The following is a 25608-nucleotide window of genomic DNA, read 5'->3' on the forward strand; positions in this document are numbered from 1 at the left end:
GTTTTGAAACCCATACAAATGCTAAACAGGTCAATCTGATGGTGCTACAACCCACGGATATCAAAACAATATCCTAAATCCTTGAGGAACTAGGTCCCCTGCATCCGAAGATGGTCAGATTCCATGACTGCTTCAGATAGAATGAAGTTACAGTTCGAAGACAAAGGTTTGGTTTGAAGACAAAGGCAGTGGTTTGAAGACAAAGGCAACTTTTCTACATTTAACTTTTGCTAATTCACCTTTGTGACAACAAAGAGCAGCCACAATCTTTTTATTAGGCTAGTCCACATCTTGCTTAGAAATTATAACTAAAGACAAGCAGACACATACACGCACACCAGTGTGTGGCCCAACAGCTCCAAGCAGAGCTGCATCTTGGTAGATTCCCTGACTCGACAGGCCCCAATCTTTGCAACAGCTTGCTCTTTCTAAACTGGATTCAAGTCAGCCACCAAGGAATTTCTTCATAGCCCTTTTCAGCTGAGCATCCAGATGAACACATTGAGAATATTCTTCTCTGAGGGTGTTTTCTTTGAGGAATCACTCAAAGCAGGGTAGATGGGCAAGAATCTGCATAACTCACACTGGCTAGAGAAGCCTCCAGAAGAACACACCGATTGTGCTTCAGTGTCCCTGCAGGGACTGTAGTTGTTCCTTGAACTGATGCCTGAAACGCGTACATTGCAATGAATGAAAAGGTATGTGTTCACACTGAACTGGACCTCATACACACCAACAACAAACAATTTGGGAACGTGGAGGTGAAAGGCAGCTTTGGCTGCAGCGACCATAAGATGGTGGAGTTCAGGGTCCTGAGGGCAGGGAGGAGGGTGAAAACCAAACTCACACCCTGGACTTCAGGAGAGCAGACTTTTGCCTCTTCGAGGATCTGCTTGGAAGAATACTGTGGGATAAAGGCCCGAAAAAGCTGGTTAATATTCAAGGATCACCTCCTCCAAGCTCAAGAGTTGTCCATCCCAACAAAGAGGAAATGCCAGGAGGCTTGCATGAATGAACAAGGAGCTCCCAGCAAAACTCAAATGCAAAAAGGAAGCATACAGAGGGTGGAAGCAAGGACGGATAACCTGGGAGGAATACAGAGACATTGTCCAAGCATCCAGGGATGGAGTTAGGAAAGCTAAAGCGCTAATGGAGCTGAATCTGGTCAGGGACGTCAAGGGCAACATGAAGGGCTTCTGTGTGCACAGCACTTCTGTGCTGTGCGGGTGACCGAGCAGTGGAAGAGGTTGCCCAGAGAGGTCACAGAGTTTCCCTCCTTGGAGATCTTCAAAAGCCACCTGGATGTGGCCTCGGGCAACCTGCTCTAAGCAGTTCTGCTTGAACACTGGGTTTGGCCCAGGTGACCTCCAGAGGTCGCTTCCAACCTCAGCTATTCTGAGGAAGGGGGGTTGAAGTAAATAGGCTCACTACTTTGCTTATGTCTACAGTAGCTCCTAAATTACCTTACAGAAGAAAGATCAGGGTGGGGACAAGTACAGCATGCCAGAGAACAGGCTAAAAAAAAAAAAGGGACATGGCCATGGCTTCTTAATCCACCCCTCATTTAGAAAATAATTGCTTTGTCATGCATCAATCTCAACTGGCTATTAGAGCCTTCATGAGCTCATGTCTATGAGCTCAGAGACAGCTGAATTTGCCAAGAAAGTAAAAAAAACCCAAATACCTTGTGAGGGACCTGGATCTTTATAGGATTCTAGTTAGCTGGCCTTAAAAGATGACAGCATCTTCTGTTTCTGCTGAGGTTAGGAGTATAACCCTTCAAATGAAGGGCAACATGAAACCCAGTGACCCTACTGACTACATTTCCCAAAACACACAAATGACCCAAGTTGAGTTTCCTCCTCACAGAAAGCCAAATGAACCAAAGAATCCCTTACAGCCGTAGACTTACTGCCTTCATTCAGGTATGCAACCTTAAACTGAATCCTAACCATTATTTCCCCACCACCACGGTTTAGATTGACACTCGACAGCTATTTAACCCGGTTAATTCCAGGGTCCCTGTTGCTAACAGAGCAGTCTTAGGGTGTTGCTGTAATGCTGACATGAAGCGATGAACTTTCTAACTCAGACTTTGCCAGGACACTACATTGAGCAGTGTCTGTACAATTCTGAATCCTGAGACAGTCTCCAGAACCAAAACTGACAACATTATCTTGTCTGCCTGGAAAGACGTGGCTACTTTTTAACTCTTAGGACCATCGTTGTACTAACAGCACAGCCAGAGACCAAACCCATCCTTTCAAAAACGTAGTACCCCGCTGCCACAACGCACTGAGCGTTCAGCAAGGCCGATACGGAATCAGAGAAGGACACCTGACTAGGAGGAGTGTCATTTGACTGGCTCACTGTGCCAGCTCAGGCCCGGGCCAGGATTCTGCCAGACACTGCTACGTCAGAGATGGCTTCGTTTGCTCAATTCCTAAACGAATAACAAGTGCTTGGAAAAAAAAAATCTTAAAAAGGTAAAGTTGCTTTCTGAGTAAGAGCTGCAGTGTGGTATGGGAACAGTGAATAGAGCTGTGAATTATTTTTGAAATGCCATGGGTTGTACGTGCACCCTGATGCCTATCATCTCAAGAAAATAAGCACCTCAGAGGAACACACACAGAAATTGTTTATTACTGTTCAAAGCGGTGATTTATTTATTCCATCTTACAAAACAGACATGTAAGCAACTCCATCAGATCCATTCATTTAATATTTATACACAAGTTGATTCAAAAGACAAGCCCGTTCCTATGCAGCCCTTCAACTGCACGGATCAAGAATACGCTCAATTTGCCTGTTTTCTTCAGAAGCCAGGTGCACACTCAACATCTGGATAGCTGGGAGTAAGAGAAGCTCTCTCTTTGTTTTGAAGAGAAGCTCTCTCTTTGTTTTGAAGAGAGACAGATGGATTGTTAAGGTCATGCCAACACAGCCATAACCCTCCCACTGTGGTAGCAGTGTTAGTTGTATAGATGAAAACTGAAGCAGTAATACTACATATTACCCACTCTACTGCTGGAGCTCAATAAAATATATCCCCTTAAATTTCAGCCCCAGTTCTGCACCAGGAGCAATGGTCTCCTACCTGCCACAGAGTTCCCACAGCAAACCAGCTGCCCACCGGCAGCGGTTCACTTGCTGCAAATGAACGACTCGAATGCACACTGGATCTCTATTATTAACACAGACTTCTGGTGTACGCAGTGGAAGACGCTCAGCAAACACTCCAGAAGAACACAACTTCCCGCGTTTAAGAGTTCTGCAGCTGCTGTTCACTCTTGATTTACAGCCTGTCCTAAATCCAGTGCTTAGGCTTCTCTCTAAGCGTGTAACTGATCTGTGTATGTGCAGTTTTTAGTGAAAAGAAACTAGCAGCTCACGGGTTTCCTTTCTCATCTTCACTTACGTATTACTGGTACATCAAAGATTCCTTCTACACAGAACAATCCACTGCCTTGTCTTCAGCACATCACCTGAATTTCATTTCGGTAACAAGTGGCTGATTTAATTTTTTTGCTACCCGCCACTGTATGCAAAGCCAGCTTCCTCCACACCTTTCTACCAGGCCTAATGAAGCCACATTATGCTACACAAGATTTTCAGACATGTTCAGCTAGTTTCTTTGATTAGGAAAATAGGAAACCATTAAAAAAATCTTTAGGTTATACATCATGCTCATGTAAGTATTTAAATATTTTCTCCAGTCATGTGGGTTCAATAATATTTCTTCAACTAATTCTTGTACTCTCAGGATGATATTGTAATGAGAGACAAGTGGTCCTGGGAGAACTCAAAAAAGCAAGTCTCTTCTTAAAAACGAGCAGAAGGCTCCCAGAAAATACTAGCAAAAGATTCTTGGTAGCTCCTACACAATCAAGTGAAAAGTAGGGACAAGATTTATCAAAAAAAAAGAAGTCAACAGAGCTTCTATCTATATAAGCTTCTATCTTCACCTTGCTTTTAGCAAGGCTTTTGGCTTCTCTTGGTTTGCAAATAATTTGGGTGGGTGTGCACTCTTAAGAAAGCCCCTGGTGATTCAACTGGCCAAATGGGAGATGCATCAAACGGAGACCCAAAACAACTTGGCCTGTATCTGGAACATTCAAAGCACACACTTCCATCAAGTCACTAAGGGAAATATTAGAAAAGACAGAGCATACAGAAAAAAATGAGGATGCCCTGAAGCATATTGGGGAACAGAACAGGAATTTAAGTCAAGAAACCGTCTGGAAAAAGCAGATGCAATTCACAAGACAAGAAGCAATCAGGTTTAAAACTTCTGCATTCACTTAGCTACCCAAATAGAGCACAAACAACTACCCTTGTTCTGCAGTACTGTAGGAAGTGTCCAAAGGATGCAATGGATCACAGGCTGAGTTTGAGTCAACAACATACTCAATATAAATAGGAATACTGCGTTAAGAATCGCCTTTCACTGTCCTCAGTATCACATGAACCTCAGCTGAGGCCTGTTTTGGGCATCACACTTCCAGAAAGATCTCATTTGAACCTGATGAGTAGCAACAAGTCAGATCTAGGAAACAGAACATTCCAGGAAAGAGCGAACAATTGAATTTGTCTCAACATGACAGAACTTTAGGGGACAGTGTCAGTCCTCAAATATACTGAAGGTACCCAAAGGTGAAGAAAGTTTACTTCTCTTTACATGTATAGTCCAAAAGTTGTTTAGCTTGTGGACGCTTCCCCCAGCCTTTAAGGTGCCCAGAAAGGCTGCTGGAAATGTCTTATAAATGACAAGGGTGCAACAAGTCCTGTATTGAGACACATTGCTGAACTAGATGACTTATTGTCACAATCTTCCCAGCTGTATTAGAATTTACCCAATATAACCAAAGTCTGACCCTAAAATTAACTCCCTCTACAGTACAGAAGCAGTAATTTCCAGAAAGCAAAACACGGTAACTGTGGTATCACAGTGAGAGGCAGCTCAACTACCACATCACTCTCTCACTCCCCCTCCTCAAAGGAACAGGGGGAGAAAACGCAATGAAAATGGGCTCAAGAGTTGAGACAAGGACAGGGAGATCACTCAACAATTATCGTCACAGGCAAAACAGAATCAGTACAGGGAGATTAATAAAATTTATTGCCTATTACTAACAGACCAGAACAGTGAGAAACTAAAAGCAAACTAAAACCGCCTTCCCCCCACCCACCCTCTTTTACTTCCTCCCCCTGAGCAGCATAGGGAAATGGGGGCTGCGGTCAGTCCCTGACACTTCGTCTCCGCCGCTCCTTCACGGTCACTCTCTGCCCCTGCTCCACGCGGGGTCCCTCCCACGGGATTCTGGCACCCCCAGGCCCCTGCTCCTGCGTGGGCTCCTCTCCACGGGCTGCAGCTCCGGCCCGGGGCCTGCTCCTGCGGGGGCTCTCCATGGGCCGCAGCCTCCTCCAGGCCACCTCCACCTGCTCCACCGGGGGCTCCTCCACGGGCTGCAGCGTGGAGATCTGCTCCGTGTGGGACCCATGGGCTGCAGGGGGACAGCCTGCTCCACCAGGGGCCTCTCCACAGGCCGCAGGGGAACTGCTGCTGCGTGCCTGGGGCACCTCCTGCTGCACTGACCTGGGGGGCTGCAGGGCTGGGTCTCACTCCTCTCTCCTCCAACTGCCATTGCACAGCAGGGCCCACCCCCGTCTTAAATGTGCTCCCACAGAAGCACAACCAGCATCACTCACTGGATCAGCTCTGGCCTGCAGCAGGGCCCTTTTGGAGCCAGCTCTGATCTGACATGGGGCAGCTGCTGGGTTCTTCTCACAGAGGCCACCCCTGCAGCCCCTCCACTACCAACATCTTAGCACATAAGCCCAATATAAGAACTTCCACACCTTCTAAGTGCTAAAATTCTCCCCTTTCCCATTCATAAACCTTAAACATTCAAACAGCTAACAGCTTCACAATAAGATGAGAACTGGTACAGAAACTGAACGTGGTTTATTCCCAAGCCATACCCTGGAGTAAAGCGGTACTCTTGTTTTGCTGTGCTGAGCCTAATGAGTGACAGAGTAAATCTAACATTAGAAACCACAATTTGTAATCTACAAATATACAAATTCTCTATTTAAGTTTGGGGCTAGACAACAAACCTTATGGCAAATTATTTAGCAAAGACACCAGAGCATTTTAAGCAAAGAAAAGTAACATAGCTGATAAAGAAAAGCAGACTCACCTTCCGCAATTCAATCGTAACTTCATTTCTGTGTCTTCTCATAGTCTGTAAATAAAAAATAACAGATTTACATATAAAGAGTTTTGTTTTGGAATCAGTTGTTTCTAGGTCAAAAGTGCAGTTATTCACCAAAAGAGAAGTAAAACTGTGTGCATAATTTACAGCTCAATCTTTCCTAGCAAGATGCATGAGTTGTTTTAGGTTCTTTGTTTGTTTGTTTTTTAAAAAAAAGATTCCATGCCTCACAGAAGGCTTTGTTACAAACCACAATCAGTATCCCAGAGGCAGAAAACATTTACTTCCCCACGGTTTCACTGGGATGACTCTCCTGAGGTTTGTGTGTGCACACCAAGAGACGCGCTAAGTACAGGTTTAGACAGCCCCATATTCGCATATGACCACATGCCCAACCCAGACACAGAACCTATGCCGACTATCTGGCCACAATCAACCACGAAGAATGTCTAAGAAGATGGCTGAGCTCAATCCAAACAAGATAGATTAGGCTTGTAGCAAAAGGAGACAAAGCAGTACAATGGCGCGGTGTCCACTTTGAATCTATAGCTTAAACAGTGTAAAGGAAAACCAACCCGTAAACGTCTCAACTCCTCAAAGATATCGGGCACTCAGATGTATTCCCTTCAATACAGTTATCACCCCTCTTAGCTAAAAGAGATCAGAAGATTCAGAAAGAACAATTTTTGCCTACTGAAATCAATTTCCCTAGGTCCATTTTCAGTGGACATAGCATTGGAATGCAATTCAGAAGAAAATCAGGACTGGGTGACTGCTGGCAGCCTACAAAGATCACCCACACTAACTAAAATTAGCCTTTTAAAAGGCTTTCTATGTTCCATCCTTGCTGCTGACCTTCACTGCTACTATCATTTGCTTTTGAGTTGGGGCAAATCACTTCCCAAAGTGAAGAAGTATCAGTGAAAAGAAGCAGTACAGAGAAACCACCACTACTCCCCCATCAGCCAGCTAAGAAAATACCAAAGATCCTAAAGCTCCGATTTGGGTAAATGAAACGAGCAGACTTCATTCACACCATGAATCTGTATGGGACGTGGATTCAGTGCATAGAATATAACCTTGGCTTCACTGTTCTCAGCCAGTTTGCATAGCAGGATCCATTTAATTAGCTTAGGCTGGCTAAACCAGAAGGAAGGCTTGTCTTCCCGTTTGGTGCTTGATTAACCAACCCACTCAGGTACACACAGACACTTTGCATTTTACATCCACAAAGAAGAGAGATGCTACTTTAAACAAGGCAGGTCCTCGTTACAGGAATAGGACACTAGCACTGCAACACCTACCAGAAGCACACCGTCCTCCCTCACTCATCATTTTGCTAAATCATTTGATCCTTGCGACCACCCGAGTGCTGCAGAAGCTCGGTATGCCAGGACCGGGTTGCTGAGGTACGGGAAGGAACTGGGCAGGTAAGAAATGGACAGAAGGTGAAGAACCTGTAAAGTCACTGCACACAACTAGCTTGGCCAGTCATTCAAGTTCTAAGTAGTATTAGAATTTTATATTTGAATTATCTTAATAACTAAGTCAAATGTAAGGGCACTGAATAGCCTAAAACAATTTTCAATACTTCTTCCCCACAATAACTTAGCACTTCAATGACAAATGCAGTTAGACAAGTTTGTCTCAGATTTCTGCTATAAAAGCTCCTTTTCAGGATCGTTCTGAATGTGCTGGACACCAAAAATCCCCAGGAGACCTCCCACTAGCAAATCTTTTATTCCTACTTACCTTAAATTTTAAGGCATATCCCATCACAAGACAAATCCGTTAACCTGAGTGTTCTTTAGGATTCCCCCCCAGCCAGATCCAGTATTCTCAGTGCCAGATTATGAAATCTCAGAGATCTAATAGATGCAAAGCAAAACTTAAGTTTCAGATTTGCTCTCTGCAACTACCTGAAAGGAAGGTGTGGGGAGCTGGGGGTCGGCCTCTTCTCACAGGTAACCAGTGACAGGACTAGAGGGAATGGCCTCAAGCTGCCCCAGGGGAGGTTCAGGTTGGAAATGAGGAGACATTTCTTCCCAGAAAGAGCAGTCAGGCACTGGGACGGGCTGCCCAGGGAGGTGGTGGAGTCACCATCCCTGGGGGTGTTCAAGGAAAGGTTGGACGTGGTGCTTAGGGACATGGTTTAGTGGGTGACACTGGTGGTGGGGGGGGTGGTTGGACCAGATGATCTTGGAGGTCTTTTCCAACCTTAGTGATTCTGTGATTCTGTGAATTTACTCCTCCATTAAATCTATGTGATAATACTCCAGAATATTTTCTATTGAGCAGAAAAAAATCAGACCAAATTTCAAACTCTGTTGGGGGACAACTATGACATTTGTCACCTACCATTCTAGAAGGAAAAGAAATTGAAGAAAAACTATATGCTGCGTTCAGCAGCTTAACATTTGTTTTAGAAAAGACAAACAGAGTGCAGTCTCAGGCAAGTATTACTATTCATTTCATGAATTTACTGTAAAACCTCTTCGAACAATACTTTGACTGAAGATGGTTACTCGGAGTCAACCCTCCACAAAAGCTCTACTGGGAATACCCTAAGCTTCTTTCTGAAGGCAAATAATTCACTCAGCTTTTCAGTCAGTGTTTTGCTTCATGCTCCCATTATTTCAGCCCCACTGATCCTATCCTATTACAATTCTGTCTCTATTTTTCTTTACTAGTTGTTTCTTTTATCAAACTGCTCTTCAAAACATTTGACTACTCCATTATGGTTTTACATTTGATGTGCAGGAAGCCTCCCATCTTCTCCTCGTTTAGAGCACCACCACTCTTTAGAAAGATTCTTCAAAGAGGCTCTCAACTTTGTGCACTTTTTCTTAGTAGCCGCATACATTTTCTGAGCTTTCATGTGTGTCTTAAATCAATGCCTGCACTACCTGAGTTTTATCCTTTTACCTGTTCTTTTGTATTTCCCTTTAAACTTCTTGTACGTAGTTTCTCTTTCAAAGCAGCTCTGCTACATTTTCTTTCTTTCCTTCCTTCCTCCTTTAAAAGGCAGCACACGCACCACTGGCTCCAGAGCTGCTTCTCCATTCACAGAGCAAGCGGGCTGATAACCGGCGATATCGCCCAGCCTCAGCTTCACGAATGGACTCCCACTCTCGGAGGTTCCTGTTGACCCTGCATCTTTAAAAATTCAGCATGTTGGGGTCACCAGGACCATCCAAGACTCGTTAGTGCAGTATTTGGGCTACGGTCCATCCTACACGTATGTGGGACTGAAGTTCCCAAAGAGATTCCATTTCATTTGTTAGTTTTATGCCTGCTATTTAATTAGGATTTGTTTAAACTGTTCCCCATCTTGGTTTTTTCCCTCTTTTCCACAGGAGGTGACAACGATCCCAGTAGCGATGGACTACCCCATTACAGGCCTCTGAACACCTGCTATTTGGCTACCCTTGCCTTGCAAGACCTTACTCTTAAGACCAAAAACGTGTTGCACCCTCATCTGATGACAGGGAATGCAGGTAACATATAGCACCATGCTATACAGCAGACTCTCCTGCTGGGCTTTTGCAAGCTTTGTTTTCCAATTTGCAGATTGATAAATGTACCTTGTAATCTTATCTATTTTTATTTTATTCCCCCAACACAGACTTAAGTGATCCAGCAATTTTTTTGGCATTTCTTAAAAAATAGGTATTTAAAGCTTGCGTTTCAGATGAATCATTTCAGAAACACAGCAGGTTATCAGCATCTTCCTACAGCCCCAGAAGGAAACACAGCATAACCCAACCGCACAAAGAAGCTGTCTTGGGAACTGGTGCTGGCCCTCCTTTAAGGAAGCACTAGCACCGTGAGCAGAACACCATGCTCTCATACCACCTGCAAGCCCCAGCACGCATGGAGGTAGTACGTGCTATCTGAAAGAGATTTATACTGTAATAGCTTAAACATTTTCCCCAGCTGAAACAGTGAGTAGAGACAAAATTATCCTGCATCCTAGCCCCGTGGATTCATTACCAGCTTTCAGGCTGGGAGGACAGCCATCTGCTAAAATCTCTCTAGGCGGTATTAGCTGAAGCCTAGCGAGATGTTGGATGTAATACCGCGTGTGACATCCACAGCATCCAGCTAGTCATTTCTGAGCTCAATGTGCTCAAACATGTAACTTCATGTCACGCTGAAGCGGCGTATCCCAAAACTACCCCAAGACAAACCTGAACCGTTCCACTGATTAAAAGCCAGGCTCTAAATCTCAGAAAGGGAAAACTCTGCATAAGCACAACCCTACAAAACACAAGCTGATGTAAGCTTATTCCTACAGAATCTAAACTAAATCTACCCCACTCCTAAGCACAGGGGTATTAACGCACCATTTTCAAGGTACAAAATGATTGAAAAAAATTAAGTCAAACGTAGATGGTTACCTGTATTTCTAATGTCAAGTTCCTTGATATTTTATCTTATAAAATAATCCAGAAAAACAAAAAGTCTACTAGATGCTGTTAGGTAAGTTACTGTTCTCACTTCCACCCTGTATTTCTGAATACTCTTCCAAAGGCAGATGCAAAGTGTTACATGCCAGCAGTCTCCCCCTGACATCTTCCACTTCAAAGAGAAATAACCTCCAGATCCAAAGGACCAAAACTGAAATTGATTTCAGATGGCAGCAAACAAAGTCACTGTGCACATTAGGGCTGCTGTGTTAAAGACTGCCACTGCACCTCCTCCTAACTGAATGCAAATATTTCAGAGCTGCTTTTTAGGCTCTTCCATCCTTGTCATAATGGTCAGAAAGAGATGAGAAGTCAAACCTAACAAACTGAGGAACCTTATTTCAGGCTGATACAGGACACAACAATGCTAAGCTGACAGAAGATCAAAATTTGTTAAGAGATCAAGCCTTGAAACTAAAGCAGTTTACAGAAATCCGTGCCCAAAAACAAGGCTTCAGAGAATGCTACTGTTCCTGCAAAACAGTCTTTGATACCCTTTAATGGGCAGAAGCTACAGAAAACAACTATTCTCACCAGATCAGTGTTTCAACTCCGGTATCTCTCCTCCAACAAGATGATGACAAGCAACCTCAAAGCTTAACATCAGAGACACCTACGGGGAAGGAAAATTTCTCCCAATTCTTCAGCTGATAGATGGTCTATGATGACAAACCGAACGTGGAACTCCTGATACCAGGACGCAATGGCTGAAGATAATCCTACAAATTTCTGACTTGTCATCGTAATAGCAACCCTTGCCAACAACGCATTTAAGGAAGCATTTTTAAGTGACTGAACACTTGGGACCCTCTGGCTCAGCCATATGTACTAAACTAGCCCTGCTTGTGAAACGCTGTACAAAGGTGCACAGGATGCTCACTACACGTTAAAGAGCAAGTATCGCTGCTGCAACACCACCTCTTGATGCCTTTATGATGGCCCATCCACACTCATGTAGCAAAGAAACAAAAAAAGTACTTCAAAGTTTTGGACAGCATTTAGATTAAGCTTCTAAGGGGAGAATTAAGTCTCTTAAGTGTGCTTCTTTGGCCTCTTGGGCCTTTGCTCTAACTCAGTAAAAGTTAACTGCACAATAAATTAAACTACTTGGAAAAGGCAACTCATGGCTTCTGTAAACCAAAGGAAAAAATCAAGAAATCCAGCAACTAATCATTTCTTTTAGTCTAATGTATATCAGAACAAATTAATAAGTTTTCCAAATCCCTATGTAGCAAATATGTAACATGGTGTGTTTCTCCTGAAAATAATACACACATGTGACACTCCTACCAAAGTTATACGAGAAGAAAACTCCGGCTAATTCAAAAGGACAAAACCATCTGAGACACAGCAGTCATAAGTGGAAGGGCTATTAGGAGAGCAGTAGTGGACGTAAAACTTTGGTACTGTTTTATGCAAGTTAGATTTCAACACGCAATGACATACTGGGAATAGTCTTCGGGTTTCCATCAACAACATACATCCTCTTTACACTAAAAAAAATCAAACTGCCATGGTAAATGGTATAAACTTTAAACTTTTTAACCATTTTTAGCTATAACTATCATGTCAGAGGGGAGATTAAAGCGCAGCCATCATTTAGTGACTCAAAATCTCCCTACCAGTGTAACAACGAGATCTGGAGCTGTGTGGTACTCCCCCAGACCAGCCACCTCGTTAAGTGGGATACCTGAGGAGTGACATCTTTTAATCAGCGCACTTACACACCACGTGCATTGCAACAGGAGTGAGGCCAGAAAAACTCACAGATGGAGAGCAGGACACAGATGTTTTAGGCAAGCCAGAGCAGCAATCCTGCCAGCTAGCCCACTAGCAGCTAGCTGCCTGCTCCTGCTCTCCAGCAGGTTTCAGTATCCCTGCTAGTCCTGGAACAGAGGAGCCAGCTTCATCTGGACAAGACAAACACCACTCACCAATATCAATTTTGGCAATTCTGTGGACACAAAACATATTTTCAGGAACTTTGATAAGACGTGCATTTAGTTACTTTTGAACTTTCAGCCATTAAGTGGAGACGAGGGAAGAAATTCATTGACTGACTCTAATTTCTCAGGGTCTACAAACTTCATTAAAAGATAACTGTTCATTTAAATTCTTTACTTCTGCTCTTGCCTCTCACCATGAAAGGAACCAGCCTCAGAAAACCAGAATATAAATGCTGACGGGCAAGAGCTCCCCTGAATGCATAGCTGGGAGAGTAAGGTAGCTTGATTAAGCATACAGGGCACCAGAAAAGCTTAGTATTTGCAAGTCAATTCCAATCTGCTTCCACCTGCCTAACTGAAGAAAAACTGGCCCACTTCCAACAGCTGGACTGGATTTAACTAATACCTCCCCCCTTGCATACAAGCATACCCTAGAGCATAGTTTTAAATAGTTTACAAGGTAGCTATGGGTGCAGTACAGTGAGAGGAGGTGTTTGCACTGATGAAGTTAAACACTGTGCTTCCCCAGAATTTTTACTAGCCTTTTTTACCCCCTTATTCCTTCTCCGACACCTTTTAGCAAGCATGAAATACTGCGATGCACATGAAAATGCAAAAGCCCCACAGGCTGGGCTGGTTCTGGTCAGAAGACAAAAAAATTCAAATATTTGTTTGTATACAGCCTTTGAGATGACTAAGGTTGGCAGCTGCCTATCTTTGGTTAACATTAGAAGTTAAACGTTCTGTATTTGCATAGGAATATCATTTGTTGGTGCGTTCAAAGTTGAGGCTTAGCCTGATGATATTGTTTTACTCACTCTGGTAGAGCTGGCTTCAGCCAAACGAAATGTCACGCAAAGAGACACTGATAGAAGGTGATGCTGCTGTTCTCCTTGTTCACATTTTCAAAGCACACAGAGCCTACTCCAAGAACTGCAAGCAAAATTAATACCCTTAATCAAAGTTTTGGGATGATTAAGCCAAAATTTCGGGATAGCATCACGGTGGTGTGAATGCAAGTACTTCAAACTGGAAGAACTGAAACCAACGATGATGTGGACACTGATCCCCCTATTTCTTTCGGACACGTGAAAAGATTTGCTATCCATGCCAAACTAAACCAAACGTATAGTCAGAATTAAGCCTCCCTGCTAGGTTTATTCCTTTAGGTACGAGCAGCATGGATAATTGGCTAACCTCACGCTCCCACACCCAGTGCATAATGAAAGCAGACTTCTTCCTCACACCCAGTCGTGAGATTCAACTAATTACCGAGTACTCCTATAAACCTCCAAATTATTCTTTGAAGAAAAAGTGATTTTTTTCTGCAGTCAAATAGACTACAACATTAGCACATCGCCACCTCTGGCTTTGTTATCACAGCTCCTATTAAATTAAGGCCACCCAGCTGGTTAGAAATGCAGGCAGGGTGCGTGGATTCCACAACACAAGCACCAGCTCCACCAAAGCAACCAAATAAGACAACGTACCTGCACACTGACCTGAGACTCCAAGAGTTTTATTTCATTTGATGGCTGTTGTGCCCTAAAGGTATTTGTTCCTCTTAGGAAAACATTATATTACTTTGCTGAAAGTATTAGAACTTAGTTCAGATTCTCTGTGCACTGCAGAATCTTACAAGAATAAAGATTCCTTTTGGCTAGGAACTTTTAATGCAGTACTAGGGACATCAGAAGCAGAGTGCAGTGATTGTGCTACTCTATTTGATGCCACAGTCTGTTTTGTTTGGGACTCACAAAGGCCATTGAGGAGAAACTACTACTTTTTCAGTTGGAGCTACCACACTAGTTTATTTTATATTTTTACTCCCCACTTTGGGGCCTCTAAAATGAATACCAGCTGCTTTTTGTTAGCCAGTCTGGGGCAAGATAATTCACGTAGCTGAACCTGGACAGTCTCAGCAAACTGAATGCATCAGATACCCACTGACTCTTTCACTTAGCGATGGGCAATGACTCACTGAAGTCGGACACGCATGCCAATATGAAAAGCCACAAGCCTCCAATTATTGTTGCTCACGGTGTTGAGTCACCTGAAAGCCCTACGGAAGCAGACAAAGCTGCCCATCCATGTTATCTGCTTCTACTGCTCCAAGTGATCTTGGCAGAAAAGCGGTTGCCAAGTTTATTTTTTAACCACCTGTGTTATAAGGAAACTCTTCAAGGTCCTGATACCCCCTCTTTGCATTTGTTTAAGCTGTGTACTGAGCTACGACCAAAGCAGTGAGCACTCCTGTTTTAATTTCCATACACCAATTACCTGGTTTACAAGTACAGATGTATCAGCGTTCTCAGGAGACCGGACCCAAAGCAATTTAGCTGGCTGCATTCAGCACAAATTGCACTGATATTGAAGGACACGAAGCAGCCTGGAATACAATCAACATTATCTGGTGTTTTAATACAGCATAAAAGAAGAGCTGGAATTCTCTATCCAACATCACCACGCATGTATAGATTTCCAGTCTCTGCTGCGGTGTGAATCAGGCTCATTATACCTAGCAAAAAGTTTCACAGCATTTCCATTCAGATGGAAATCTTAACGCCGCTCATCACACCTCTTCTGACATCAGAGGAAGATTTAATGCAGCCACACGGGCTCCACCTAAGTCCAGCTGAAGTTTCCAGGTAACCCCAAGCTAACTCATCGCTGCACAATGGTTGTTTGCTCAGGCCAACAGGATCACCAGCTAATTCGCAGCAGTAATTTTGTCCTGCGGTCCTACCGGGAAAAGCAATCTGTCCACACAGCGTTCCAAGGGACTGGGGCAACGTCTCGCTTTGACAAGCCTCACTTCACGAAGGGCCAGCCTTGAGGAACATAACTGGAGTTCTGACGTTCATGTTACAGCCCAAAAGAAGCTGCTGATCTGCAGGATACCTGTAGCAAGCATTTTGTCTTTTCCTGTATTTTTTTTTTTTTTTGGAAACAGAAGGGCATGCTGAATGAAGTTTAACTCTGACAAGTTGTCCCTTCTCTCTTTGATTTTCACAATGGTGGCAGGTCTGCCTTATCCGGACACCTTATATACACCTGGAACACTGGGTGATCAAGATAGGCTAATTACAAGTGATTCCTATTCAAATTTTTTAAAAATTTAGAAGACTAAGGCTTCTGGACACACTAAATACATCCAAGGATTCAAAACATTGGTACAGGTTTAGGTTACAGGAATCTGCTCTTGCCAGCATACAAATTCCCATTCAGTTGTGCAAACACTGAAGATATTTATGATTTCCTTGTGTTGCAAGAACCATGTATCAGATGCCTTAGAGCCTCCCGGAACCAGAAGCACACCCTCTCCTTGAAGCAAAGCATGCGTGCTGCCCTGCTCTCTCCCCACACGACCCCAGCTCTGCCCTCCCCTGGAATTTCTAAGGAAGTCATCATTGTAGGTGACTACTTTCAATAACCAGTTACAAAATGAAGTATTTGGTCAGAAAGGCCTCACAGATTTCTGTGGCAACTGTCACAGAAGACAGGACATTCTTAAGCTTGTCCAATATTTATACTAGTTTCCCCTTTCCCCTCCTTCAAACGAAAAAAAAAACAAAAACAAGCACACAGAATAACTCTCCCCCACTCCCTCCCTCTTTAAGCTAGAATGTGGCAGACGCCTTTCTGGGGCTGGTCTGTAACCCAGACACTGAATTTGCGACTTATTTTCTTACATCCCTTCCAGAAGCATCAGTTCAGGCTAAGGACAACAACCTAGATGTCTTGTAACAGAACGAACAGCTACCAGGCCAAATACCAGCCCGACACCTTCTTGTACAATCCATGTTTGAACAATGACACTCCCTCTCCAGACACTTAAACAGTCTTCAGCTGTAATATCAAAGTACCTCACACGATACATTTATAAGCATCCTCCCTGTGAAATGAGGGAAAAAAGTCCAATTATTCTCATCTATAAAATGGGAAACAATAATTGCAATTTGCATACATTTACAAGGTGCCATGAAAAAAAAAACAACAGGTCCCTAGAGAGCTAGACTGTATTCAACCATCCTAAGTTTTTTTGGTCTACTGTTACATGACTCAAATTAAATGTTTGGTTTTTTTCCCCCCCTATTTTTGAAAGACATAATCAAAAGGCACAAAAAAAATTAAATGTGCAAGCTGCCTAATTAAATCTACGAAGAGATCATTCTGCTCAAGATGCAAGAGAAAACAGACCCAGCTGACAAGCCTGGAAGAAAATGGAGCACTGGGAGCCGGAAAATACACTCCAGCAACATCCCACGATCCTTTAGGAACCCTATCAGCAGCCCCTCCAAATGTAATCATTGCAGTGTCACGAACTCTAGATGCTTCTACCTCACTTTTTTCACGTGACATGAACCTGAATTCATGTTTCTCCTGCCTGAAGGTTCTCTCCTTGAGGTGCCTGCAGTTTACCCTTCCATAAAAAGGGCACCAGCTAGCCCTAAGAAGTCAGACCACCAGAAGTGGCCTGGTTCTGATGGACTTGTGTCAGAGCCCCTTAAACACCTCTGCTTGCCTGGAAGGGTGTTCTCCACAATTGCTCGTTCCATGTTATGAACTCTTCGCACTGACAGCCTATGTTCTCCTTGACTCCTGGCTGGGACCTCACTTCAGGATTTGCTCTTGGTGTGGAGAGCAGTCTCTACCTGGCCACAAGTCAGATTTTCGATGCAGAGAAATCACCACCTCTGACTTTGCATCCATTTGGTTGCGAGCATGCAAAGAAGCAAGAGACTCTGATGCCAAAAACCCACATACAGTGACGGTGTTTGCTGGTTACAGTGACCTTGGCTCACCTGGGAGGGAACTACAACATCTCCACGTAATTCCATCGATACTGGGACTTAGATTGCAGCTGCCTAGGAGAAGGCAAGGACTAGATCATGCTGAGAACTGCAAACCTGCGATCTCACGCTACACCCAGCCAGGAATCCCTTACTGCATCCCCAAAAAACAGGCACAAGGTGCCCTAACACCTTGTCTGACCACCTTATCCTCATGCAAATGAGCTTTGACTGGGTTCTGCACCAGCAAGTTTGCAGTGGGGCTTGATTGCTCATTGAAATACACCTCCATCAAGGCTAACAAGTCAAACTATGAGGAAGCCATTTCTCCGAGCTGATTTTGCAAATCACCTCTTCCATCACTGCCTCCGAAGTCCATTTGTTACTGAACTTGACAATTACCAAGGTTAAAAACGCAGAAGAGACCCTGAGCCGTTCACAGGCATTACAGAGTATGAGGGACATGAGTAATGCGGCAGTAGGTGGCTGAATGGGGAAGGATACTCATTTTGCCTCTAGTTCTGCAGCCATCCATGCAGCACACACTCCTATTTTGTGCTTGCTGTACTTTATTAAACACACACACCAAATCAAGCTCAAAACCGACGGTAACATTTGCTTAACCTGAGAGAGGAGACGAGTGCCAGCTGACCCAGAAGAAAGGGCACAGAACTTCCTCAGCAGATTCAATGGCATCAGCCTGACAGCGAAGGGATAAGCACCCGACACCAAGCACCACCCCATGCACACGGCGTGCTTTCTCCCTCCACACCAACCACACTTTGAGCCGCCACTTGTCTTCTCCTGGACGTGACAGGCCAGCGCAGGAAGCTAAGGGAGTAGATCAGAAGAAACGTGAAGAGCTTTGCACCTAGCCCACCCCATTGCACTGCCGGTTCTGGGGCAGGACCAGCTTCTTGGAAGAAACTGGCTCTGACTACCAACGTCAGGGTCTGTGAAACAGAATGCAAAGCCCACAGCTTCTGCTCTTACAGAAGTATCTAGGAATAAATACCAGCCCAGCATCAGTATTACACAGTGCCAGGTATTTTAGAAGTAATAGCCTGTATTCTTGGAAAATACATAGGCTTTACAGTTTTTTGCATCTCAAGTCAGTTTACTTGGCAATTTCTTTACATGTCCCATCAGCTTCAGCCACCTTGTTGCCTCTTCAGGCCGTAATTTCATACACTAGGTGCCTAATTCCACTTCCAACCTCACAATAAATGCAAATCTGATCGCTCGGTTGTAGCTGGTACATCCTCCTAAACACTGCCTCTTCAAATAATGAAGTTTTAGATGAAAAAAAAAAGCCTGGATTTGTGCTAGAACTGCACAAACATTATGAAAATCTCAAACAACTTATGTAAGAATAGTTAGAGAGCTCTTAGAACTAGTATGACAGTTATGTTGCTCCTGACAGTTTACACGTTAATAACCTACCCTTTAATAGGAGAGGTTTTAGGGATAGTAGAACAACAGCTATAGTTGCTAGACATACTAAAGAATGAAAAAAAAAAAAAAGAAAACAACCTGTAATTACAGAAGATTACCTAAATCTTGGCATATTTCTACCGCAACTAACAATAATGTCATAGAATCACAACATATCCCAAGTTGGGAGGGACCCACAAGGATCATCAAGTCCGACTCCTGGGTCCCTACAAGATCACCCCAAAAAAAAATTAAAAAAATCAGACAATACAGCAAGCACAGATCCCAATCAGCTTACAAAGATTACGTTCATCAAAAGACGCCATCTCCAAATTGCTTTCTTCACAGGTTGAAATAAACAATGTCCTCCCAAGGTATCTGTGTCTTTGAACATTTTACAGCAATGCATACAGTTGATCTGGAATTTCACAAGGAAAACATAAGACAGTATACCTAAGTGAACTTAAGTGTTTTTTTCTGCCACGAGTGACAAACTTTTGACAGCACTGTACTTTTTACTTGCAGACTAACTAAAGTTTACAAAATTCTGCAGCAACAGCAAGCAAGGAGGCTTCTCACATGCACCTCTTATTTCCTACTCAAGTAATTCTTTCCAAGGTGCAGACACGGACACCTGCATTCTCCCAAGGGTATGCTGGCCTGAAAGGTTAATAAAGAAGCTGCAGGACAGCTCAGAAGCTCTGCACGAGAGTATTAGATCTTACCTTAAATGTGGTTCCCAGCAGGAAGCTACCTGATACCTGTGTTTTCACTTTGACTGCTGAGCTTCACTGAGCCAGCAAGGCTATTAAGACAGCAGGCCCACGGTCACCTAAACCAACCTAAATCAGCTGGTCCAGCCCTATTCCCTCCCAACCCTTCTTTTGCCAGCATTAGATCCTGTGCCAGCAGAGGGAAAAGCAGAAAGCTGACCAACCTGTAAAAGTGAGCTCCGGAAAGAACCCGGGTTGATGCAAAATAGCTGGGAGTAAATATACTGAAGATGCCCGAGCTGATGACAGAGATCCGGGCTAAGCCCAGTGTCTTCCTCTGCCTCATATAGGATCAGGAGGCTGAAGGTAAAGAGTAAGAATGGATGCTGCAAAGTCCCCAGGCCAAAGGTGATATAGACCAAAAGGTGATAGAGCTGGCCCCAAAAAACTGTAACTGGGGAGAAGACATCAGTGGTCATGACCTCAGTAATTTAAAATCAAATATAGCACTGGGAGGTGGAAGATGACAGGGTAGCTATGCCTCCTTTTGGTAAATAGCCTTTAACACATTTCAGGAGGTTCACGCTACAGATCAAACAACAAAAGTTCAAGATACCAAATGTCTGTATTATTTTGCCTTGCGATTAGAGGCATGACAAACATAGAAAAAGGAAATTTTAATCCCAGTCATTAAAAAGTTTTTACAAGTAGTTATTTAGGCTATAATGTACTAGCTCTTCAGTTGCTGCCTCTTTTTTACAGGAGTACAGGGAACTTTACTTTTGATCCAGTATGCATTTTGCTAATTACATGATCACAGTCTCACTGTACCACACAAAAAATAACAGTAAGTCATACAGACAGTCTTACAAATAAGAGCATCTCAGTTTATCTAGAATTTTTCCTCAGTTTTAGCCAACGATGCTGACTGATCCCGATAAAAAGAAATGTGCTGAATTGTTTATCTATCAACTTAAACACCATGACAGGGAGCCAACAGATTGGTGCCTGCTATTTGTCATACAGAACAAGTAACAAGTTTCTGGTCCAGGAAGTCAGAAGAGTAAAAAGCTGCAGGAAGGACGTTACCAGGTAAAGAATGAAGCTGAAGAACTGCAAAAAAAAAAAAAATCAGAAGGCTGAAGTTTGGTTTTATAAAAGCTAGGTTATCTTGGATGTAATTATAAACAAATAAAGCCAGCAGTTACAAGGGGTATTACAAATTAAGCGACTGCAAACTGTTCAATCTTTTCCTGCAAAGCCTCAATTGTATTGGAATAATCAGCGCTGTACATTTAGAAAAACACCCACTGACACTTGAGGCTACATGCCTGTGATCAACGCAGGAAGGCTTTCTCACCATCCATGGGACAATTTTAAAAGCCCCTTCTTATCTCTGGAGAAAATAAAATTGAGAAGGCTGTAAGGAGAAACTGTTGTGACAGTCGTTGGTCCAAACGAAGCCGCTTGGCTCCTCAGCGCCCAGCTCTGCTGGTTCAGGTTAGCTCTGACTGCTGCTAATCACATCTCAGGGCCTATAAAAACAGAAGAGTCTCGCTAATAAAAGCGAGAACGCAAGCTAATATTAAGTGACTAATGCTTTGTTTCTGGCATTTGATTTTGCTTGGAGATAAACGCCTTTAGTATTAATGCTTCAAAACCAGAATTCCAGCTCTACATGCACAACTCTACCTCATTAACACAAGAAGGCAACTAAAAGGTGAGAAACTTCCACCCAAACCTCAAACTCAGAGAAGCAGAGTGGGCCTGTGCAGGTCAAGGAGTCTGCGCGCACCTGCCCAGCAGATCCTTCTCTTCGGTCCTAGAAAAGGAGCCCAGAGAGAAGTGGCACGGGGTACGAAGGTCTGTCTTAACGTGAAACCAGTGCTTACTAATCCTTTGTTTCCCTTACGGTTGCATTAACGAAACGCAAAGATGATCGTGGCCTAGCAAACCCAGTAATAAAATATGAGTTAACTACAAATTAAAGGAGTGTTTTGGTCTGCCATAATAGTCTGTACCCAGAGGGGATCAATAACAACTCATCAGTATTTATTAGAAGCCAAAGGAAGACTACTAAGGTACTCTTAAAACGCATTCAAGGCTGATGAGTTCAAAGGCAGGGACTGTCTCCAGGCAGAAGGTGACTCAAACAACACTTTTCAAACCGAACCGGAGAGCACACGGCCTTGAATATCTGAGATTTTCCGAAGGATATAATCTAGATACCAGACCATGATTTATTACTCCGTCGTTCTAACCACTTTTTTCCTCATTGGTGGAATCTGACAAAAAGCATAGATGCAGATCAGCAACAGCACTTCTCATCTTGGTTTTCAGAGTACAAGAAAATTGGAGGCAGGATCTTTATGTAACACTCCTTATTGAAGCACAGGCACTGAAACAAGCGTATTTTATTGCTGACAGTTGAGAATTATGTACAATACTTGATTTAGGAAAGAACTGTTTGGTGGAGAACTGATAATTTTCACTAAATACAGACACATTGTCAGACTGCGTAGTAGTACCTCAAGAGAAGCACAGCAAGTAATGGCAATTACGTGGTCCTGATGGGCTCCTTCATTCTCTGCTATAAACTTAGCTTACCTGGTTTTACTTCTAGGTACCCAAGTTACATAAAGTTTACTTCGCAGAATACTCTGAACTTTTGAATAAGTACCATGATTAGAAAAAAAAAGCCAAAAAGGAGGTATGGTAAAAAATTTCACACATGACTTGTGTTGGGAAACATGAAAGACACTGGTTCACTTAAAGGCCTGTGAAAGATGAGAGATGCACCTAAATTCAATTAGCATATCTGCACAAGTGTACAACTTTTACTCACTCCTGAGTTTCACCTGTTTGGTGCCCCCAGAAGACAGGTGCTTCTTTGATTTTAATGCTTTTTCAAAAGCATGGGTGAAAGCTTCGGTTCCGGCACCGTTAACGTGGTTATCTGGCAAAGTCTTAGGCTCAGCTACAAAAGGAAGTCAGTCAGCATACTGGAAGATAACCCTAGAGGATACACTTCTCTGTAACAGCAAATACCCTATTCCAAAATAATTACTCCACTTCAGGAGGAACTGTTCTCCTGAGAGCTAAGGTACCTTAGCTGGTCTGGTCTAACTAATTCCAGAGGAGCTTAGGCAGTCGATTCTCCTCCTCCCCCCCACAGAGGCGGATATTTAATTCCCCTAGTCTTGGGCATGCTATAACATAAGCAAGCACGGGTGACAGATCAGTTCACACTAGGCATGAGCATACCTAACCTTTCCCTGTTTAGAGCTCCGATGGATTCAGGCCAGTGGCTGGGAAAGCGGCAACAAAGCCAGCAAGCAACACGGGGAGATGAGACAAGGACAAAATGAATGAGGAGCAGCAGCAGGAAGAGCCTCGCTGGATAAGAAGGGGAAAAAGAAACCCACCACGCCTCCTCCTACCCTGAAAAGCAACCGCTTAAAGGAAAGATGGGTAATTTTTAGCGGCTTGCTAGCGTTTACTAATGTTAGCCAGGAGTGTTGAAGTTAACGCGCTCCTCGCAGACAATATTATCCGTGAGAAAGACCCGCTGTCACTAAGTTAAGCGAAAATTAAGAACAGTTTACATGGTGAATGTCATCTTAAAGGCACTGCCGCTGCCAAGGCTGACCCGCATAGAACCGTCTCCACCCAAACAATAGCAGCGGAGGTGTGAATTCTGCTCAGACACGAAATGTGCTTTCGGAGGGCTAAAGCCCCGGCCGGACCGATGACAGAGGTGCGTTTCGGCGATCGTGTCGCGGTGGGCTACCAGCAGCGAGGCGAGCACCCTGAGGAGAACCCGGCAGTTACCTGACACGCGTTTCGGCTCCCCGTTCCCGCGAACCCTCACCAGGCTGGGAGTGGGATTCCAGCACAACCCTTACACACCCCTTTTTTTTCCGTTTCTCACCCCCAAAAAAAAAAACAACCATAAGGTGAGGGGTTTTCCCCCTGGCTTCGATGGGGGCTGGCACCGAGGACGCCCCCCTTGGAGACCGTTGGGGGCCAGGGGGGCCGGAGGGGGCCAGTGGGTGAGAGGGGACCCCCGTGGGCGAAGGGGGCCCCCCGATGCCCCCCCAGCCCGGCGTTTTGGGGCGAGGCAGCGCGTAACCCCCCCGAATATTGCCAGACGAAGCCCGAGGGCCGGCTGCAGGCGGCGCAGCGGCCCTCAGCGGGGCCCGGGGGCGGCCCCCCCCCCGGCGGCGGCCCCATTGTGCTCCTCTCCAGCCCCCGGGGGCCGCCGCCCTCATGACGGAGGAGAACAAACCGCCGCCGGCCTTCCCACCCCCCCACCCCCCCTCACCCGGCCTTCCTCCTCCTCCTCCTCAGCCGCGGCGGGAAGGAGGAGGGCGAGGAGGAGGAGGAGGAGGGAGGCCAGGCCGCGGCCACCGCCGCTGCCGCCCACCTCCACGTCGCGGCCCTTGTTCTTGAAGCTCTTGATGCGGTGGTTCTCCAGCCCGGCGGCGGCGGCGTTGTCGGTCATGGCGGCGGCGGCGGCTCTGAGGCGGCTCCGGCAGCGGCGGCGGCGGCGGCGGCGGCTCCGGCTCGCGCGAGGGGCGGGGGACGCGCCGTGACGAGAGCGCGCGCGCGGTGGTGGGAGGGGAGGGGACGGCACGGGAGGGGGGGGGGGGGGGACGGCACGGGCGCGCGCGCCGTTGCCTAGCGACCGCGAGAGCGGCGGGCGCGGCTCGGCCAATGGCGGCGCGGCTCTGCCGCTTCGCCCCGCCCCGCCCAGCTCGGGCTGAGGAGAGGCTGCGCTACCCGCGGGGCGCGGGGCATGGTGGGAGGTGTAGTTCTTCGCCCCCCCCCCCCCCCCCCCGAGGGCGGCGGCCTCGCACGTGGAGCGGGAGGAGCCGTTGGTCCCGGCCTGTCAGGGAGCGGCCGTGGCGTTCGCCCTCTCCACGGGGGCTCCCCTGGTGTCTGAGGGGGGCAGCGCGCCCGCTGTGACCAAAAGATCCCCCCCCATAGCCGTCAAAATTACTTCAGCCCCCAGGCCGCCGTGAAACACTATTTCTGAGGAATAAAACCCAAAAAAACTGTCCCCCCCCCAAAAAAAAAATACCCCAAAATGTGTCATGTTCACACCTAGCCCGCCTGACACCACCTCACGGTCTGCGACATATCCTTACAGACCCCATTTTCAGAGAGTCCCCCTCTAATCACTCAGCTCCTTAATCCCCCAGCCCTTCTTCACATCACCGAAATGGCGGTGACCTGTAGCTGCCTGCTCTTCTATAGCGAGGCTTGCAGCCTGCTGCAGAGGAATAAAGTCTGAAAGACTCGTGCTTCGTCACCGTCTTTCAGCTGTGTGCCAAATGTGTGTATCTAAGGGACCGGTGTAGCATTTCCATCACTTCCATCCCTCCTGTATCCACGCAGTTTTGGCTCCCGACACACGTCCCTCTGTGCGTTTTCCTGACTTTTTTTTACCTGGGAGTGCTTCACCACCACTGCTAGCAATGGAAGAGAAGAAGGAGCCCAAAGCAGGCAAAGCCCACGCGGCACGAGCAGTGTGACGGCATTTGTCAAGACGGCTCATGTCAGAGGCGGCGTCTGGGCCCGACGCTTGCAGTTTTGAAGGGGAACTGGATCCAGCTGCCCAGCTGTCCTCGGCAGAGCTGCCGAAGCAGATTCAGTAGCTGAGAGCTTTGCTTTACCCGCCAAGAAAGGTGGCTGCAGCTGCCAGCTGTGGCTTACTCAGACCCGCTCGGACATCAGAGCAACGCCGGCTCGGTCGCTGCCAGATGGGGTGTTGCAGTTATCCTCTTCAGGAGTTGCTGGCCATTGCCACGAACAAAGGAGCTTTGTTCAGTATAACCTATGAGGTAACATGGAAAACTTACAAATAAGAAATGGAAAGCGCCCAGACTGCAACAACTCAATTTACCGATCCATAAATCTATAGCCGTTCCACCAGATAGATAAAATTTATAGATGCAATCGTGGCGATGTCTTTTCTATCCCATTTCTTCTTCCTCATGGTATAAGCCTATCAGAGTGTCTGTAGTGCGTTTGAT

General features: G+C 45.4%; 1 protein-coding gene across 1 annotated transcript in view; it reads right to left on the reverse strand.

Annotated features, from left to right (window-relative positions):
- KPNA3 (karyopherin subunit alpha 3) overlaps positions 1–24161 on the reverse strand; it is a 52599-nt gene extending 28438 nt beyond the window's left edge. The window contains exons 1-2 of the mRNA XM_048052493.2: positions 23997–24161; positions 6201–6245 (exon numbers count right to left, since the gene is read on the reverse strand). Coding sequence (XP_047908450.1) covers positions 6201–6245; positions 23997–24074 — 123 coding nt within the window. The 5' untranslated portion in view covers positions 24075–24161. The remainder of the gene's footprint in view (positions 1–6200; positions 6246–23996) is intronic.
- Between the last annotated feature and the right edge of the window lie 1447 nt (positions 24162–25608).

The sequence above is a fragment of the Anser cygnoides genome, chromosome 1 (assembly GCF_040182565.1).
Source record: "Anser cygnoides isolate HZ-2024a breed goose chromosome 1, Taihu_goose_T2T_genome, whole genome shotgun sequence".
In the NCBI taxonomy this organism is placed as follows: domain Eukaryota; kingdom Metazoa; phylum Chordata; class Aves; order Anseriformes; family Anatidae; genus Anser; species Anser cygnoides.